Source organism: Vigna umbellata, chromosome 8 (genome assembly GCF_029865625.1).
Source record: "Vigna umbellata cultivar VRB3 chromosome 8, Vumbellata_1.0, whole genome shotgun sequence".
NCBI lineage: Eukaryota > Viridiplantae > Streptophyta > Magnoliopsida > Fabales > Fabaceae > Vigna > Vigna umbellata.
The window spans coordinates 42,635,368-42,654,289 of record NC_142172.1 but is presented as its reverse complement, the minus strand read 5'-3'; the positions used below and the strand labels follow the sequence as shown (position 1 = coordinate 42,654,289).

The window sequence follows — 18,922 nt, the reverse complement described above, 5'->3', positions numbered from 1 at the left end:
TATATATATTTAAAAATAAAATAAATTATACTAACACTTTATCTAAAAAATACAATAAAATTTTATTTTTATTTAAAAAATAAATTATATTTTCTCTTTTTAATATTATGCACGTACTTCTTTAAGTTTTGAAAACATTACAAATATAAACGAGGCAAGTGTAACGATGACAAAATTACAAAATATAAATATAATTTTGTGAAAATTTTGAAATTCTTAATAGAATTAATTCAATTTTTGGAAGTCTTAATCTAATTTACTTTAAAATATTGAAATTTTAAAGAGTAAGTTCAACAAGGGTGATTATGAAAGACTTTTACAAATAAATTCCTTTAATAAGATAGCTTCTATACGTATTTAAGCTTAAAAAAATATATATTCAATATAATGTTAACCCTTCATGAGAATGCATAAGTTTCAATTGGTATTCAATATGCATGAGCTAAGGGAATAAGAAAAGGATAGAAAATTTATATGCACTTGTTTAATAGTTTTTATCAGACCAATTTATTGTATTTTCAATTCTTACAAATTTTTTAAAAAAAATAAGAAAAGAAATATGTACACAGCAAAATTTTGAATTCTACAAATTTCTTTATAATCACATACATCAAGATTATTGATCACTTGTTTTTCTCTTGTCTCTTAAAAAATATAAGATCTTGATATACTGTCAAAATGACGAAGAAGATAGAATCACAATAAATATAAAAGTAAATAAAAGAAAAATGTCTGGTATGAGAACAGAATATTTCGTAAATACAAACCTTCAACTATTCAAATGAATCATCACTCTCATCTGAGGTAGTAAAAAGAAATGGAAAATTACATTTTGATACCCAACTCTTCTCTTACTTTCATTTGAGTCTTTCCTTTTATTAATAAAATATTATATTTAATAAATAAAGTAAATTTTGAAAAAAATTGAAATAAACTAACAATATTTTAAATGGAACTATAATTAAAATAAAGTATAAAAGTATCAAGGTCCAAAAGAAATATGTTTCCTCGCGCACTTATACTTTTATTAAATAAACAATAAGTAATGAAGAAACATACATATCTTCTCACAGAAAACAATCCTGAAATTGAGGCCATGTTTCCTAATCATAGATCAATTTTATGTTCAAAACTAAATAGGTAGAATAGGTTAATTTCTTCACGTTATCTTTTATAAATGGTGAAGAAATCATATATTTTAAATTTAGACCCACTATCTATCAAATAAGAATTTCAAAGTGAACGATTCACATCAAAATTTTGAATGAAACAAAATGTTTACACAGAAAATATATTTGTACTAAATAAATTTAATGTCTTCGTTTTTTTTTAAATTAAAAAAAAACAATTTCCAATAATACACTGTTTTACAATGATAAGTAATAAGAATCAAGGATAATTTTGTATGAGAATTGAACTTTATTTCTTAGCATTCACACCTGAGCAACTAAATATTATTATCTATAGGATGAGAATAAGGAAATTATTCAAAATTATGTATATCAAAGTTACGGATCCTTCTAAAAAATATCAATGAAAATATTTATTATCAATAGAACTCTTTTTATATTAATGTAAAGTTGATGCAACGCAACATTTTTTTATATGTACTTTAATTTACATTAATATTTGATATTTGAAGCCACTTATTTATATATATATATATATATATATATATATATATATATATATATATATATATTTTTAATTTCGAAATAGTATGAATGATGATAATATGTTTTATTTTATTGAAATGGAGTATTGCATATTTATTGGTCTTGCTTATAAGGTAGTAGCAAACTGTTATAATGTAAGTTACCCTTAATATTTCCACCTTATAGAGGGAAAATTGTATTTTTACACCAACTTTTCTCTTTTGAATTTTCTTATTATTAGTAAAATATTATATTAATAAATAAATAAAATTTTGAAATAAGATAATAATAGTCACGAAAATAAGAAAACAGTGTCAAATTATCAAGGTCCTTTCTATAGTGCCCAACATGACAATACTTAAATCATTCAATTGATTCCTAAAGTACATAAGAAGTTTTTGAAGTTAGGTTGAGTTTAATTTATAGAGTCTCTTCTAAATTTATTGAGTTTTAGGTTGAGATAGATTTCACTTGCTAAGAAAGAAAACTCGATATATTTAGTTGCATTGACGGGAAGAACATCCCTGATTGAGTTCAGTGGAATTATAAAGCTTGATTTGAAAATGAACCAATAAACAGCTGAAATTATTACAAATTCTGGAATAATCAGAAGATTAATTACAAGTGTATCGTTGTTCATCTCACGATCCAACACTTGCTACTCTTACCATTATTGTTACATACATCTTATCCACAACCCCATCCACATAAAGAAAGTATGCGTGTCTCCAATCCTTTCTCAAAAACAGAGTTCCGAAGAATGCCCAAAACCCTGTTATGAAACCAAGTGCAATGACTAAGTAAAACAACACATTTTCTTTCTTATCACCGATCTCATTGTTGTCTTCATGGCTAGGTACCCCATCACCGATGGAACATTTATTCGCCAGGAATTCTCCGCAGAGATGTGGATTGCCAGCAAAAGATCGATTATCAAAGGTCAAAAAATGATCATTTGTTGGAACGGAACCTGATAAATTATTGTTGGACAAGTTTAAGAAACCTAGATTATGCATGATGGACATGTCGGTTGGGATGGGACCAGAAAGGTTATTGTTGGAGAAATCCAGAGACTCCAGCGACTGCATTTTCTTTATATTGCTTGGGATATTTCCTGACAAGTGATTATGTGATAAGTTCAAGCCAATCAATCCTGAAAGAGAGGTTACACCGGCAGGGATTGATCCCATGAGACTGTTACTTGACAAGTCTATGTTTACCAAATGCGGATATGCGTATTTTTTTGTGTAATCATATTCATTTCCTTTCAAGAATTGCTTGAAATGCCTTTTTGCCCATTCATCTGCATCATAAGTGAATGCTGGTGGTGCTTCAACTCCATTTATCATCATACCCCGGAAATTACCAATGCAAGGAGGGATTGAACCTGACAAATTATTATCAGCAAGGTCCAGGATTTTTACATTATAGTACTGGCAGAGAGATGTCGGAATATCACCACTGAACAAGTTCCCCCGCAGTCTCAGAATTTCAAGAACAGTTTGTGCTGCCCACCAAGAAGGTATTTTTCCGGTAAATTGATTCTCACCGAGATCCAAAATCTGCAACCATTCGTTGCTTTGCAAGGGTTGAAAAGGCTCTCCATGGAGGCTATTGTTGCTCAAATTCAACCATCCCACTGTAAGATTCCCAAATGAGTTTGGAATGGTGCCGGATAACCGATTTGATGCCACATTTAAGACGGAGAAAAACTGCTTTACCCAACAATCAGGAATTGTGCCAGAAAATCTGTTTTCTGAGAGATCGAGAATGAACAAGTTTTCCATCTCGCACAATGAGTCTGGTATCGAACCTTCTATAAGGTTAGTACGGAGATTTAGCCTATACAGGTTTGGAAGATGATGACCAAAATCTCTCGGAATATTTCCTCTAATCTGATTGTTAGAGATGTCTAATGTAAAAAGTTGCTCCAGTGTTTGAACCCACTGAGGAAAATGTGTCAGATTATTGTAAGCCATTCCAAGGACTTGTAAATGCTTGAAAGGTGGTTCCCAATTGGAGTCTGTCTTCAAATCCAGATTGTTGTATCCTATTTGAAATTCTATCAAATTTGAGAGGTTACGAAGGTGAATCTCTGATATGATACCTGTGAATGAGTTATTAACCATCCTTAAGGTCACTAGATTCCTCAGTTGTCCAAGGCTTTCTGGAATGCTTCCATTCAAGTGATTATTAGAAAGATCCAATAAACCTAAAGATGACAACCGTCCAAAGGTAGCAGGAATTGACCCATGTAGCTGATTATCCGAAAGATCTAATGTTGTCAAGGCCAACAAATTTCCAAAGGATGATGGAATTGGACCATAGAATAAATTCATTGCAAGATCAAGGATATTCAAATTTGACAGTTGTCCAAACCAACTAGGCAAACTGTCCTTAATTCCATTTCCTCTCAACACTAAAACTTCCAGATCGTATTTTCCACATCCCGAATAGTTTCCCTGACCTAGCCCCGACCCTTCAAAAATAGGTATGCTAGATGACAAGTCTAATGATCGGAGGGAGCACATGTTTGTCAAGATAGATATCACGGAGGCTTCAATCCTCTTGAAGGGATTACCAGAAAGATTAAGATTGACAAGAGCATCAAAATTAACCAACCAATTTGGAAGTGTAGTGAGATTGTTGTAACCAAGGTTGAGGTCTACAATTGAACTCATGTTCAGAAAAGCATCAGGAACAGGGTCAGAAAGTAAATTTTGAGCAAGACTCAGAACTTGAACATTGGCAAGAAACGTAGAATTAACATGGCCAGCAGGAAAGTTCATGTTGGTAAGATCACATCCACTAAACTCTACTTGCAACAAGAAAGGAAGGGTATCAAGCACCTGCAATAGATTATGTGCCCTTCCAAGGCCCACTCCATTCATTGCTAGGTGTTTCAGTGATGAAAGTTTTGAAAGCCAAGCCAGATCATCAACATCTACATCAACATCTAAAGGATTTCCACTGAAATCAAGAACCTGCAAGTTTGAAAGATTGCCGAGTTGGTGAGGAATCTTTTCCCTGAAATCACAGTCAGAGAGGTTAAGATGTGTCAGCTGATTCATGGAAGCAAGGAATGCTGGTATAGGACCATTGCCAAAAGAAATTCCTGTGAGTTCGAGATAGTTCAAGTGTTTCAAATCCAATATAGAAGGGTGAACGCCATTAGAATTTTGTCTTGAGCACGTGCGTACAAAACCGGTTCGACGATAACTGCATGTCTTTTGCCAATGGAGAACAAGCTTGACAACGTGTCCGGTGATAGCATCACATTGCACTCCTTTCCACTGGCAGTGATCCTTTCCTTCCCAAGAAACAAACATGGAGCTGTTGGAGAAACTTCCTTTGAGACTTTCAAGTGCTTGTCGCTCTTCCATTGTGTGGTCAGAGGTTGAATTTGCACACAAGCACAATTGTGGAATTGCAATAAGGAACAACAAAGCCAAAGGCACAAGGAACAAAACATTTGAGTCCGCTCTCATGTTTGCCAATAAGCGCAGTTTTCTTGGATAGAAGAACTGAAATTCGAAAATCATGTTATACTTTGTGGTTGTTTTCATAAGAAACAGTTTTTTTGGGGGGAAGTAGACGAGTCAACGCGATAGTAATTTGTGGGGACTTGGTCTAGATGGCTGTTCAAGGTCGTAAACTAAAAAGGTTTTCGTGAATTTTGGATAACGGAATCGATCATTATCTTCGGGGTAGCTGAAGAAAAATGAATTTTTGAATCAAGTCTTCTTGTTCACATTTACGAAGCCGGCAAGGAAACTTACTAAAAGTTAATTAAAAAACAAATGTTGACTGAAATTAGTAAAGAAAATAAACTTAAGAAATTGAATACTTAGTTTGAAAGAGAAAAGAATTATTTAATTTCGTACTGGACATTTCAAAGAATGGTAAAGAAGCACGATCATTTAGATGTGTAAGCAGACTATTATCACCCTAATATAAACTACTAATTTTATATTCCTGTGAGTGTTCTTATCATACTAAATTTAAGGGATTTTCCTTGGTATATGTGTGTAAGCCTGGTAGATAATATTGGTAACTGTTTAATATAAACATGGCTAAAATCTCATGAAATTTTTTAATGTAGAAACAATGTGTTGTCATTATCGATATTCAAAAGGACTAGAGAGCTTGTTTCCTCTTGCTTGATTGTTTTTCCTGTGTCTTTGTCTAAGCTCTCAATTTCACTGCACATATTCATTAATACATTATCTACAACATATGTGCGGTTTGAAGATTCAAAAATCTGATCAGGGAGTGGATCTGCAGTAAAGTCATGGTTCTACATGGGCTTAGGGAGTGGATTTGTATTCAAAAGGAATACTTAAATTGCTTATTTTAGATTTCTAAACATAAAAAAGTGCAACTGCGGTATGCAAAGCAAGTTTTTTCATTCAGCTTTTCCTTGTTTTTCTTTTTTTTTTTCTCTGTTCTGGAAAAATCAACTCGGTACCCTTGCATTGTCTAAGTATATAATTTGCGAGACCTAGATGTCCATCCTGGGACCTACTATCTCAACCAAAATGAGACACAAATAACAAACTCTGGCTAGTAATTTCCTGTTTTTATATATTATAGTTCTGTTTCCTATGTTGGATCTGTGCTTTGTGGTACAGTTGTTTTGTGTCTTTACACCAGACTAAGCCAAAATATGTGTATATAAAGATGTTTTCAGACCAAATAATATTTTAGCATATAATCAAAAGCTCTCCCTCGTTATCTAATGATGTGACAAAAATAGAGTATAGAAGTCAATGCAAACTTTATTTTTCTGATGAGGTTAAGTTTAAAATTCATCTTCTAATTTCTAACATCGTATCAGAGCTCCTGTCAAACAGTTTTCTAATCGGCCTTTTTATTTAGATTGCTTGACAATAAGTTCAACTTCTACCTTGAGTTAACATAAGTTTCCCATCATATGCTCATTCTAATTATTCATAAAATTACACAGTCGTCTAAGGGTTCTTTTCTAATGTTTCACAACAGTTAACCTTAGCAAATTTACAAGGGGAAAAAGTGTGGAGAAGAAACACAAGATCATAATAGACTTGCAGTGGAATGCAGTTGTACCTTCAAAGAATGTAGTGTATACAATAATAAGGTTGTTCGATATAGCCTGTAATCCATGGCAGTGCTTTTCTAGGTATCATATTAAACTACCAGTTTACAATGTAGGCCAGTTGACAAAAAGAACAAAAAAAAACAGCAGAAGTCAAACAAATAAAGAAATTAATAGTGCCGCCAAAGCTAGCTGTAGGGAAAAGGGTGAAATCTTAATAATTGGATGACATTATTATATTGCCCTTGCTTTTATGATATCAAAGCTCATCTCACTGGGATCCGTTGCTTGCAACTCAACCTGAATGCCATCAAGTTCCCTCTTGAATCTGTCCTTGGAGCTGGCATACACCATCTTCTCTCTCACCTTTGACGTATCCGGAGCCCTGAACATGAGAAACAAGAAAGTAAAGATAAATACATGACAGCAAAGTCAGTATTTAAACATAGTAGGTTTCATTTCTAATACGAGGGTGCCATATTTGAACATCACAAACATTCATTTATAGACTAAGAATCCTATACTGCAATGTGTTAATAGCTTTTCTGTCGTTCTTAGTATTTCCAAGTGTAGCTTTGGATTAGTTTCTTTAAGATTAAATAAGTTTCTGTTAGAGAACAAAAACTGAGTGATAACATATTACCATGCAATGAAGAAAATCTTGCTTTTCTGGCAGTTTTCATTTGTTGTGAAATCAAAATCAAAGACAGCGTATCGGCACTCATTGGCAGGCAGACATGCAGTGAAGTCCTCATAGGTTTCTTCTGGGCTTCCAAGTTTCTCCACTATCACTTCGTAGTTCTCAATCTTAAACACAATGAAACGGTAGTTCCTCTTTGCCTTTAGCTCCAGGAACTTTAATTTACACTCGTCAAGAACAGCCATTCCAGATGCCGCGTTGGCCTACAACACGTTTTCAGAAAATTAGTATGAGTTCATATAAAATTTGATGATAATAACCAGACTTAAGTTTTTTTAGTAACCATGTTATTCGCACGGAGTATCTACTTGCTTTGTCAATGACTAATTCCCATCAAAGAATCCGGCTCAACATGTTAATAGAGTCTTCCCTTTCAATCTAATTCCTTTCCAATCCTAGGATCTTCCTTTAGGGGCCAAATCACGACTAGTTGGTAGACTTTAACTCTTTTTGAGACTTTAAATAGCCCCCAACGGTGGAGTTTAAAACACAAATGTAATCTGTTGTCTCAATCCAGGAAAACTCAGCCAGAATGGCCCACTTCCTCAACCAATTCATTGTCAAGTCCAGCACTCAAAGAAATGGATATAAAACAGAACTATAAGGTGTGGGGAAAACTCAGTGTCACGCCTATACTATTCAGATGAAACTGATAAAAAATGTTGTCTTGTTCTTGTTAGCCTACAGGGATGGTTACCCCTGAAGTTTAGAAGTTCTTAACTGTAACGTGAAAAATTCTAGGCATCCAATTGATCAATGTGCTTTCCAAAATCGTAAAATTAGCAATTTTCATAATTTAGAAGCATATGCATGCATCGAATGGAGCAATTACCATGCAAACAATATCATTTCTGCCAATAAGACTACTCTAACATACAAATGAATATATCTGTCCATGGAAAAACAAAAATGGTGGATGTGATATGCATATAAGTGTATGTAAGCAGTGATTTCCATGAAGAAGTGGAGCGTTAGCGACAGAGAGAGAACGTACCATGTTGTCGGAGTTGATAGAGAAAGGGTATGGAGAAGTGAGAAAGAAAGGGTTAGAGAAAGAAAGAGAGGAAGAGATCCTTATTTTTGGGGGAGGCAAATGGAAATGAGAAGTTTGAGAGAAAAAGGGAGAGGAAGAGAATTTTGAGGAAGGAAACAGAGGTTGAAATCCTTCAAAACTTTTATGGGTGTTAATATCCTCTGAAACCCATGCATTCTTTGCATGTATACGTGCACTCTCACCTGTGTCTTTCACTTTTTAATTCTAGCCATCAAGATGCCATGAATTCCTCTATTTACATATATTTTTTAAACTACTATTTGTAATTTACTTAAGAGTGTGTAAGCAATTTTTTTTTATTTTCTCATCTTGGAAATATATGTAATTATTATCAAATACTTATGTGTCTTTAATTTTGAAAAATACCTCTTCTTAAAAATAAAATAAAAAACTGGTTGGAATCAATATTTTTATCTTATCAAGATTTTTTTAAGTTATCAAAGCTTTATATATATAACTGTAAACTCTTTAAAATATGAATGACAATGTAAGAAGAGTGATAATTGACCCATAAATATACCGACAACTCAAAAACATTCACAAAAGAAATATTTTTGCACTTTTTTCTCGTCTACTTTCATGGATTGTTCATATTTCTCATCAGATAATGCACAAGTTTAAATTATATATGATTTATATTTCAGATTGTACAATTTTAAAACATAATTTAAATTGTATAATTTAAAATATATATTTTAAATTTGAAAATACATTATGAATTATATAATTTTATAATACATTTTTCAGAATGCATCTCTAGGTTATCCAATCTTGAATGTATTTATAGATTGTAAATATTTTTGAACAAATTGACCCTAAGGATAACACCAACTTTCTCTAAAGAAATTTCAATCGATAAAAGTATTTCATTCAACGATTTTTTTTATAAATGCAATCTTGTACCGTTACTTCATTTTCGTTAAGCGAATAATAATCAATTAATGAATTATTCTTTAAAAGATTGTTCACTTAACTTTTTATGAAAATGGCTATCCTCTGGATCTTGAAGTTGATCTTTTCAAGAATTTTTCTTTGTATCATTAAAATTTAGAATTAATGTACCAAATCATCTTAGTATGTTTGTATTTGTTTGTAGAAACAGTTGAGTTTAAAAGTAGTGTCCAAGAATGGTTCAGAACTGATTTTCTCAAAGTTTAAATGTGTAAGTCAATCATCGAAGTTGTTTGAAACAATTTGATTAAGTTGAGTTTTTATGAAAAACTTAGCATCTGCCTCCCTTTCCTTTCTCCTACCTTAACAACAAAGTTCCGTCTGACAGACTAGGCAATAATACCAATAGATCCACAAACAAAACCCTGTGGAATCTTTTTAGTGGAACATATACCTGGTAGGTGGACTTATTTTTATCATATATATATATATATATATATATATCCTGAAGTATTTATGGTCGCTAGTGCATTAATAAATATTACTTCATACAGTACCGAAAGATGAAGAAATTTTAGCTTAACATTTACCTAGTTTCCTCTGTAATTTTTAGTGGCAGAACAGTATCAATAGGCACCCCATTAACAAACGCAGCTCATAAACATAATCAGTTTCTTGTACCTCACGTAAGTTCTGATTCATAAAGTTTTAAAATTGTAGCTCGACCTTAACATTCACGCACATTTTCATTGTGTATGGTCATCACTTGACAACTGAGTAACTCCCTAAATTTTGACCATCTAAGCAATATGATCAAAAGTTTCATAAAATGAAGTTCACAAGACTTCTAATTTAAAAGGATCAATATATTATTTCCAGAACATTCTATATCTGCAACCAAATTGTCTCAACATCAACTGAATTAAAAAATATTGGGGCCATTTCTCATGTGCTTATTACTTCACCTCTTAAGCAACCCTTTGTCGCATTTACCTTGTAACTGCCACAACTAATTCCGACGTAGAGAAGTAAACAAGAAATAGGTACGAAAAACCCAATAAGGTCTGAAATAATGTTGCCGTTTGCTACATATAGAGAATTTTAAACTACCAAAATTGGGAAATCATGTCTAACAGACATGATATAATCATCAAATCTTAAGGCAGAGGAACTGGGATCCACGAGTGCGGGAGTACTGGTGTAAATTGACTCGTGCTCATCAGAAAGACCGTGCTGCTCGCATTAAATTCGGGAAGAGGTTGTCCTTTAGTTTCCACTGCTGCTACAAATAATGGAATACAAGTTGTCAGGACATAATTACGACTACCCTTTCTTGCTTAGCAAGATATATATCAGAAGAAACTCATGGCTGAAGACACGTGAATAGAAGAACTATAAACAGATTATTCAGGATCGAAGGAAAGTAACCCCTGAATCATTTGTACCAAACTACATCCAAAAAACCGAAGATGGACGTGGAATTTATTTTTCACTTGAGCACTAGAGAGAGCAGTTTCTGAGATAGAAGTTCTACTACATATTTGAACTTTTTGTCTGAGTCTAAAATATTAACAATCATGACAAAGTCTCCTCCATACTCCGTCAATTGGACCAAACCTTGGACTAAAATCTAAAATAGCAACTAAGAACACTTGTACTAATGACGATCACATGTTGTAAGAGACACACAAGCGAGGCAGTCGACGGATGTATTATCCATTTCCACCCTAAAAAAGCCTACGATTAATCTTTTCCCAGATATTCTATGAAAAAACAATAGGTTCCTTTTATTAACATACGACCTATTTTACAAAAAATTATGCAATGGACATCCCATTGGGAAAGGCTCAGTCACAAACCAAAATTACGAGCACTACCTTGACCAAATTAATTGTCCATATCAAGATGTTTAACGACCTGAAAAATAGATTCACACATGTATCAATATTAAAACAAGGTTACGAAATTCCTATGAATTTTGAGCAAATCATACATATACATGATATACAACTAATATCGTGAAAAAAAAAACCAAAAAGGATATTAAATACAGTTTCTCGTTGAAAGACTTACTTCTGCTGACGGCCCCATTGGCTGCAAGCACCTAAGGAATACAAATTGTATGAAAAGAACAGACTTAGAATGACCGGAAAATTTATGAAGACTAATCAACAATATCCAACATAACAATTTACCAAGACTACAGTTAAAAAGGGAAAGAAAAACAAACATAACAATTGCGTAAAATCCAAATAATAGAGAATAACACCTTTGGATCATGACGATTTTGGGGGCAGTTACTGCTGCGGTGCCCACGTTTATGACAGAGTGAGCACTTAGCAGACCTTATTTCACCTGTGCATCAGGAAAGAAACAATTTTTAATCACAAGATAGCGGATTAAGAAAGTAGAGTGAAACCTGTGACATTTCAGATTTGTGAAGATTGTATTGTAACAGAGATAGAACGAAAATATAAGTAGATTGTGAGCCCAAATATAGAATGGAAATCCCGAGATGTGTTAGCCAAACTATAAACATCTTCAGTAACAATATTATTAACAAAAATGTAAAAGTAAATTTAATCCAGTCTCCTGTTGAAACACTTACTTCCACTGGAAGCCCCATTTGCTACAAGCTCCTAAGAAATACAAATTGCGTGAAAAGATTAGACTTGGCATGACGGGAAAAGTTAGGATAACAAATCAAAAGTATCCATACATCTATAAAGATTCCAGGAAAAGGGAAAAACTTATATGACAATTGTGTAAAATTAAAATAATAGAGAAATCACACCTTACGCTTTTTTCCATTTTCACTTTGAGGGCAGTTATAGCCGAAGTGTCCATGTTCATGACAGAGTAAGCACTTCGCAAACCTTCCCCCTGCATCAGCAATTAAATAATTTTGAATCATTAGATAGCAGATTAAATAAAGTGAAACCGATTACATTTCAGATATGTGAAGATTGCATTTAATAGAGATTAAACTTATATAATGCAAGTTTCAGGCCAGTAGATAGCGAGTCCAAGGACAGAATGAAAATCCCTAGCTGTGTGTTATTCAAAATTCGTAACATATTCAATAAGGTAAGGTGTCTAATTATCTAATAGAAGTGAATGGCTAAACATCTGAGCTAATGAAGGAAAATAAAAATACTTATCACTCAAATAAGATCTCACCGATGGCCTGTAATAATAATATGTATAAAATTATTCAGCCAAGGTCATACATTTACAGGTAAGATTTGAAACATCATGTATTGCTGTTATGTAAATTTCAATAAAAAATTGCAAAATTACCAATTTGCATGCAAAACAGTTTTGACGCATGAAAATTAAAAATTCTCGAACTCAACTAAAAAGCATCCCATGAAAAGAACTTTTATTACTCAAATAAGATCTCACCGATGGCCTGTAATAATAATATGTATAAAATTATTCAGCCAAGGTCATACATTTACAGGTAAGATTTGAAACATCATGTATTGCTGTTATGTAAATTTCAATAAAAAATTGCAAAATTACCAATTTGCATGCAAAACAGTTTTGACGCATGAAAATTAAAAATTCTCGAACTCAACTAAAAAGCATCCCATGAAAAGCATTCAGATTTTAGCATACCGGCTTGAGAGACACCACATTTTCCAAGTGAATGACCAATTTTACCACAAAAGAAGCAGACTTCTTCTTTCTTGGAAAGACGTCTCAACCTCTTGCATTGATCTAATCTGTGACCAAGCTGTTGGCATGCCTCGCAACTCTGAACAAATCAAGTTACAATTTATACAGTACAACGGTTTAACCATATTAATCACAGAAGAAAAAATCGTTAGGAATTGTTCATAATTTTCCAGGCTACAGCAAACATCGAATTCAGTCACTACAGAAACTAAATTTGCAGAAGCCACTACATACCAAGGAACTATCACCATGTCGTTTAGAGGGAGATTCAGTGACTTTGAGATGTTCAGTTCTACGAACCGGGCTTTTAGCAGCTGGTTCTGCATTGTGTCTGCCCTGTAAATACCAAAGTACCGTTTACTAATAACAAAATCTAATAATATCAATCTCAAGAAACAGAAGAACATTGTTCCTTAGAATCTGTTAATGATTTTAGAGATTTCAGGTACATATAATACAACCACAAATGAAACTATATGGATCCTTCTACATACCATAGATTTTTTGGCTGTGGGTCTTTCTATTTTCTGAACTGCGGTTTCTGCATTTAGACCAGCATTGCGTTTCTCAGATTCTAACCCTTCGTTTTTTAGTGCACTGTTACTTTTCTTACTCTTCTTCTTCGTCATCTGTTCTGGGTCTACTGGGGTTGAAGGGTCTACTGGGGGATCTTGACCTGTTTGAATTGTTGGCTCTATTGAGGGGGCAGCTACATGATTACTCTTCTTATTTTTCTTACTCACCTTCTGATCTTGGTCTATTGGGGTTGCTGTGTCTTTTCGGGAAGCTTGGTCTGGGATTTTAGGGTCTATTGATAGTGCTACTGCAGGATATAAAAATCCCTGGACTGGCGTTTCAGGTGGCTTGCCATCACTGGATTCTGCCCCTTCAGGTCCAGGGCATTCTTCAATTATTCCTCGAACTGCAGGTGCATGGTTAGAACAAGTTTGAGGTTGAGGATGTTGTACATGTGATTCGCTCGGATTTGTCTCTTTTTTCTTTTCTTCCCTCGTTCTTTTTGTCTTTTGGACCTTCATTTGAGTTGCCATGTCTATTGAGGGCTCTAATTCAGGTTTAGAACTCGCTTCAGAATGCTCCCTGTTAACTTCAATTAGCTCTGCCTTTTCTAAGGCCGTAGTGGCTGCTGTGTCTAATTGGGGTGCAACTTCAGGTTGAGAACACACTCCAGAGTTCTCAGCGTTGGCTCCTGGCCCTTTCTTCACCTTACTTTTCAGTTTCAGGTCCAGGGTGCACTGTTGAGGGTTCTCTGTGCTATTGGACTCCTTTGGTTCTGGTTCTGATTCAGCTTCAGCCCCTTGAGACTTAAGGGCTTTCTTTTTTTTCCTCACAGAATCCTTTTTCGGGTCCGTGTCTTCTGGGGCTGAGGAATCAGGTATAGGGCGTTCTTCACTTATTCCTGATACCCCAACTTCATGAGCTTTAACTTGTTTTGCTCCTTCCTTCTTAACATCAGATTCCACACCTATCGAGATTGAGTGGTCACAAATCTGAAGTTGTTGCTGTTCACCTTGCACATTCTTCCCCTTCTTTCTCTTGGGAGTTGGGTTAGGGTTCTGTGTACTTGTCTCAGCTCTTTCAGAACCTTGATGTCCTCCTTCTGCATTTGGCACACTAGATTCCACATCTATCAGGATGGAAGGATCACATATTTGCTGTGCACCATGCAAACTCTCCTTCTTGGGATTTGGACTAGGGTTCTGTGCAATTGCTATAGCATCTTCCTTGGGGGGAACAACTGGGAGTGGTCCGTCTATTGTTTTGGGGCACAAACCCCCATTCACAACAGCATCAGCTCTTCCCCGTCCTTCTTCGTTTGTAACATCAGGTTCCACACCTATCTGGATTGAAGGGTCACATATTTGTTCACCACTTGGCCAACTCCTGTTCATGCAGGTTGGGCTAGGGATCTGTGCGGTTGCTTCAACATTTTCAGTAAGGGAAACGATTGGGATTGGTGTATCCAATAAGGGACACAAAACACCATTCTCATCAACATCACCTTCTCGTGATCCTACATCCTTAGCAACATCAGGTTCCAAACCTATCTGGATTGAAGGGTCACATATTTGATCTGCATCTTGCAAAATCTTTTTCTTCCTCTTCTTCTTGGGGGTTGGGATAGGGCTCTGAGCCATTCCTTCGGCCTGTTCCTCATGGGAAACAATTGGGATTGGTATATCCAGTAAGGGTTTAGGGTACAAACCCTCATTCTCATTAACATCACCTTCCCGTGATCCTTCATCCTTCTTAACATCAGGTTCTACACCTATCCGGGTTGAAGGTTCACATTTTTCCTCGGCACCTTGCAAAATCTTCTTCTTCCTCTTGGGGGTTGGGCTAGGGTTCCGTGCAGTTCCCTCAGCATTCTCCTCATGGGATACAACTGGGATTTTTGTATCCAGACCCAAACCCCCATTCTCATTAACACCATCTTCTCGTGATCCTTCATCCTTTGCAAAATCAGGCACCAAACCTATCTGGGTTGGAGGTTCATATATTTGATCTCCAACTTGCAAAATCTTTTTCTTTTTCTTCTTCTTAGGAGTTGGGATGGGGCTCTGTGCAGTTCCTTCGGGCTTTTCCTCATGGGAAACAATTGGAACTGGTGTATCCAATAAGGGTTTAGGGCACAAACCCTCATTCTCATTAACACCATCTTCTCGTGATCCTTCATCCTTTGCAAAATCAGGCACCAAACCTATCTGGATCGGAGGTTCATATATTTGATCTCCAACTTGCAAAATCTTTTTCTTTTTCTTCTTCTTAGGAGTTGGGATGGGGCTCTGTGCAGTTCCTTCGGGCTTTTCCTCATGGGAAACAATTGGGATTGGTGTATCCAATAAGGGTTTAGGGCACAAACCCTCATTCTCATTAACATCACCTTCCGGTGATCCTTCATCCTTGTTAGCATCAGGTTCCACACCTATCTGGATTGAAGGCTCATATTTTTCCTCTGCACCTTGAAAAATCTTCTTCTTCCTCTTCCTCTTGGGGGTTGGGCTAGAGTTCCGTGCAGTTCCCTCAGCATTCTCTTCATGGGAAACAATTGGAATTTTTGTGTCCAGTAAGGGTTCAGGGCACAAACCCCCATTCTCATTAACATCACCTTCACGTGATACTTCATCCTTCGCAACATTAGGTTCCAAATCTATCTGGATTGAAGGTTCACATATTTGATCTGCAGCTTGCAAAATCGTTTTCTTTTTCTTCTTCTTAGGGGTTGGGATAGGGCTCTGTGCAGTTCCTTCGGCCTTTTCCTCATGTGAAACAATTGGGATTGGTGTATCCAATAAGGGTTTAGGGCTCAAACACTCATTCTCTTTAACATCACCTTCCCGTGATCCTTCATCCTTCTTAACATCAGTTTCCACACCTATCTGGATTGAAGGCTCATATTTTTCCTCTGCACCTTGAAAAACCTTCTTCTTCCTCTTCCTCTTGGGGGTTGGGCTAGAGTTCCGTGCAGTTCCCTCAGCATTCTCTTCATGGGAAACAAATGGAATTTTTGAATCCAGTAAGGGCTCCGGGCACAAACCACCCGTCTCATTAATATCAACTTCTCGTGATCCTTTATCCTTCGCAACATCAGGCACCAAACCTATCTGGATTGAAGATTCACATGTTTGATCTGCAGCTTGCAAAATCGTTTTCTTTTTCTTCTTCTTAGGGGTTGGGATAGGGCTCTGTGCAGTTCCTTCGGCCTTTTCATCATGTGAAACAATTGGGATTGGTGTATCCAATAAGGGTTTAGGGCTCAAACACTCATTCTCTTTAACATCACCTTCCCGTGATCCTTCATCCTTCTTAACATCAGTTTCCACACCTATCTGGATTGAAGGCTCGCATTTTTCCTCGACTCCTTGCAAAATCTTCTTCTTCCTCTTCCTCTTGGGGGTTGGGCTAGGGTTCCGTGCAGTTCCCTCAGCAATCTCCTCATGGGAAACAAATGGAATTTTTGAATCCAGTAAGGGCTCCGGGCACAAACCACCAGTCTCATTAATATCAACTTCTCGTGATCCTTTATCCTTCGCAACATCAGGCACCAAACCTATCTGGATTGAAGGTTCACATGTTTGATCTGCAGCTTGCAAAATCGTTTTCTTTTTCTTCTTCTTAGGGGTTGGGATAAGGCTCTGTGCAGTTCCTTCGGCCTTTTCCTCATGGGAAAGAATTGGGATTGGTGTATCCAATAAGGGTTTAGGGCACAAACATTCATTCTCAGTAACATCACCTTCCGGTGATTCTTCATCCTTTTTAAGATTAGGTTCCACACCTATCCAAATTGAAGGCTCATATTTTTCCTCGGCACCTTGCAAAATCTTCTTCTTCTTCTTCTTGGGGGTTGGGCTAGGGTTCTGTGCGGTTCCATCAGCATTCTCCTCATGGGATACAACTGGGATTTTTGTATCCAGTAAGGGATCAGGGCCCAAACCCCCATTCTCATCAACCCCATCTTCTCGAGATCCTTCATCCTTCGGAACATCAGGCACCAAACCTGTCTGGATTGAAGGTTCACATATTTGATCTGCAGCTTGCAAAATCTTTTTCTTTTTCTTTTTCTTAGGGGTTGGGATAGGGCTCTGTGCAGTTCCTTCGGCCTTTTCCTCATGGGAAACAATTGGGATTGGTGTATCCAATAAGGGTTTAGAGCACAAACATTCATTCTCATTAACATCACCTTCCGGTGATCCTTCATCCTTTTTAACATCATGTTCCACACGTATCCGAATTGAAGGCTCGTATTTTTCCTCGGCTCCTAGCAAAATCTTCTTCATCCTCTTCTTCTTGGGGGTTGGGCTAGGGTTCCGTGCAGTTCTCTCGGCATCCTCATGGGAAACAATTGGGATTTTTTTATCCAGTAAGGGTTCAGGGCACAAACCCTCATTCTCATTAACATCACCTTCTCGTGATCTTTCAACCTCCGTAACATCAGGTTCCACATCTTTCCGGATTGAATGCTCACATATTTCCTCTGCACCTTGCAAAATCTTCTTCTTCCTCTTCTTCTTTAGGGTTGCGCCAGGGTTAAGTACATTTGCTTCGGCATTTTCCACATGGGAAACAATTGGGACTGATGTATCTACCAAGGGTTTAGAGTACAAACCCCCATTATCATTAACATCACCTTCTCGTGATCCTTCATCCTTCGCAACATGAGGTTCCACACCTATCCGGATTGAAGGGTCACATGTTTCCTCTGCAATTTGCAAAATTTTCTTCTTTCTCTTCTTTTTTGGGGTCGCGTCAGGATTCAATGCAGTTCCTTCAGAATTTTCCTGATGGGAAACAATTGGGACTGGTGTATCTAATAAGGGTTTAGGGAGCAAATCTCCGTTACCATTAGCATCACCTTGTCGAACTCCTCCTCCCTTTGTATCATCGGATTCCACACAAACCGCAATTGAAGGCTCAGATGCCTGAAGTTGTTGATCACCATGCACATTCTTAATCCTCTTCTTCTTCTTCTTGGGGTTTGGGCTAGCATTATCTGCAGCGGCTTCAACATTTCCCTCTTGAGAAAATGGTGAGTCTACTAAGGGTTTCGGGCATACCTCAGCCTGAAACTGTTCGTTTGATCCCTCGTTTCTTTTCTTTCTCTTTTTCTCCCTCTTCACAGTGGCGCCAGGTTCCGGAGAAGATAGTGTTTGAGGATTTTCCTCCGCATTAACGGAGGACTCGCTCAACTTGTTGCCATGGCTATCGATTACAGCCATAGCATCAGCTTAATGAATTGAAACACTACAGAGGACTTATAAGGCGAAGGTGCTGCTTAGCTAAAGCAACCGGCGCAAATTAGGGTTTAATTCGGGGTTTTTCTTTGTCAGAGGAATTAAATTTTTCTCCTT

The 18,922-nt window shown here is 36.3% G+C and overlaps 3 protein-coding genes across 5 annotated transcripts; all 3 read right to left on the bottom strand.

The window, feature by feature from the left end:
- Window positions 1-2,198: 2,198 nt before the first annotated feature.
- Window positions 2,199-5,716, bottom strand: LOC124837490 (receptor-like protein EIX2). The gene has a single exon (XM_047312862.2). It carries the CDS (start codon window positions 5,219-5,221, stop codon window positions 2,297-2,299), a length of 2,925 nt encoding a protein of 974 aa, XP_047168818.2. The 5' UTR covers window positions 5,222-5,716; the 3' UTR covers window positions 2,199-2,296.
- Window positions 5,717-6,735: 1,019 nt separating this feature from the next.
- Window positions 6,736-8,584, bottom strand: LOC124837477 (actin-depolymerizing factor 7). The gene is made up of 3 exons (XM_047312843.2): window positions 8,424-8,584; window positions 7,373-7,632; window positions 6,736-7,114 (listed from the first exon to the last, which is right to left on the bottom strand). The coding sequence occupies exons 1-3, from the start codon at window positions 8,424-8,426 to the stop codon at window positions 6,964-6,966; spliced, it is 414 nt and encodes a 137-aa protein (XP_047168799.2). The 5' UTR covers window positions 8,427-8,584; the 3' UTR covers window positions 6,736-6,963.
- Window positions 8,585-10,206: 1,622 nt separating this feature from the next.
- Window positions 10,207-18,922, bottom strand: LOC124837475 (uncharacterized). Of its 3 annotated transcripts, none has more exons than XM_088096195.1 (9): window positions 13,550-18,922; window positions 13,290-13,391; window positions 12,996-13,134; window positions 12,169-12,257; window positions 11,983-12,013; window positions 11,644-11,729; window positions 11,448-11,478; window positions 11,252-11,291; window positions 10,207-10,656 (listed from the first exon to the last, which is right to left on the bottom strand). In XM_088096195.1, the coding sequence occupies exons 1-8, from the start codon at window positions 18,788-18,790 to the stop codon at window positions 11,284-11,286; spliced, it is 5,727 nt and encodes a 1,908-aa protein (XP_087952321.1). In that variant the 5' UTR covers window positions 18,791-18,922; the 3' UTR covers window positions 10,207-10,656; window positions 11,252-11,283. The 3 variants fall into 3 exon arrangements, with proteins under 3 accessions (XP_087952321.1, XP_087952320.1, XP_087952322.1); XM_088096194.1 differs by having other exon boundaries at window positions 10,207-10,653; XM_088096196.1 differs by having other exon boundaries at window positions 10,207-10,650.

Bases quoted from the DNA above. Each gene is read 5' to 3' on its own strand.
- LOC124837490 (XM_047312862.2), bottom strand. From the start codon at position 5,221: ATGAAAACAACCACAAAGTATAACATGATTTTCGAATTTCAGTTCTTC.
- LOC124837477 (XM_047312843.2), bottom strand. The intron at 7,115-7,372 runs GTAATATGTTAT...TCTCATGTTCAG, and splicing joins AAGATTTTCTTCATTGCATG to GGCTCCGGATACGTCAAAGG.
- LOC124837475 (XM_088096195.1), bottom strand. From the start codon at position 18,790: ATGGCTGTAATCGATAGCCATGGCAACAAGTTGAGCGAGTCCTCCGTT. The intron at 13,392-13,549 runs GTATGTAGAAGG...TGGTATTTACAG, and splicing joins CCACAGCCAAAAAATCTATG to GGCAGACACAATGCAGAACC. The intron at 12,014-12,168 runs GTGTGATTTCTC...TGTATTTCTTAG, and splicing joins AAAATGGAAAAAAGCGTAAG to GAGCTTGTAGCAAATGGGGC.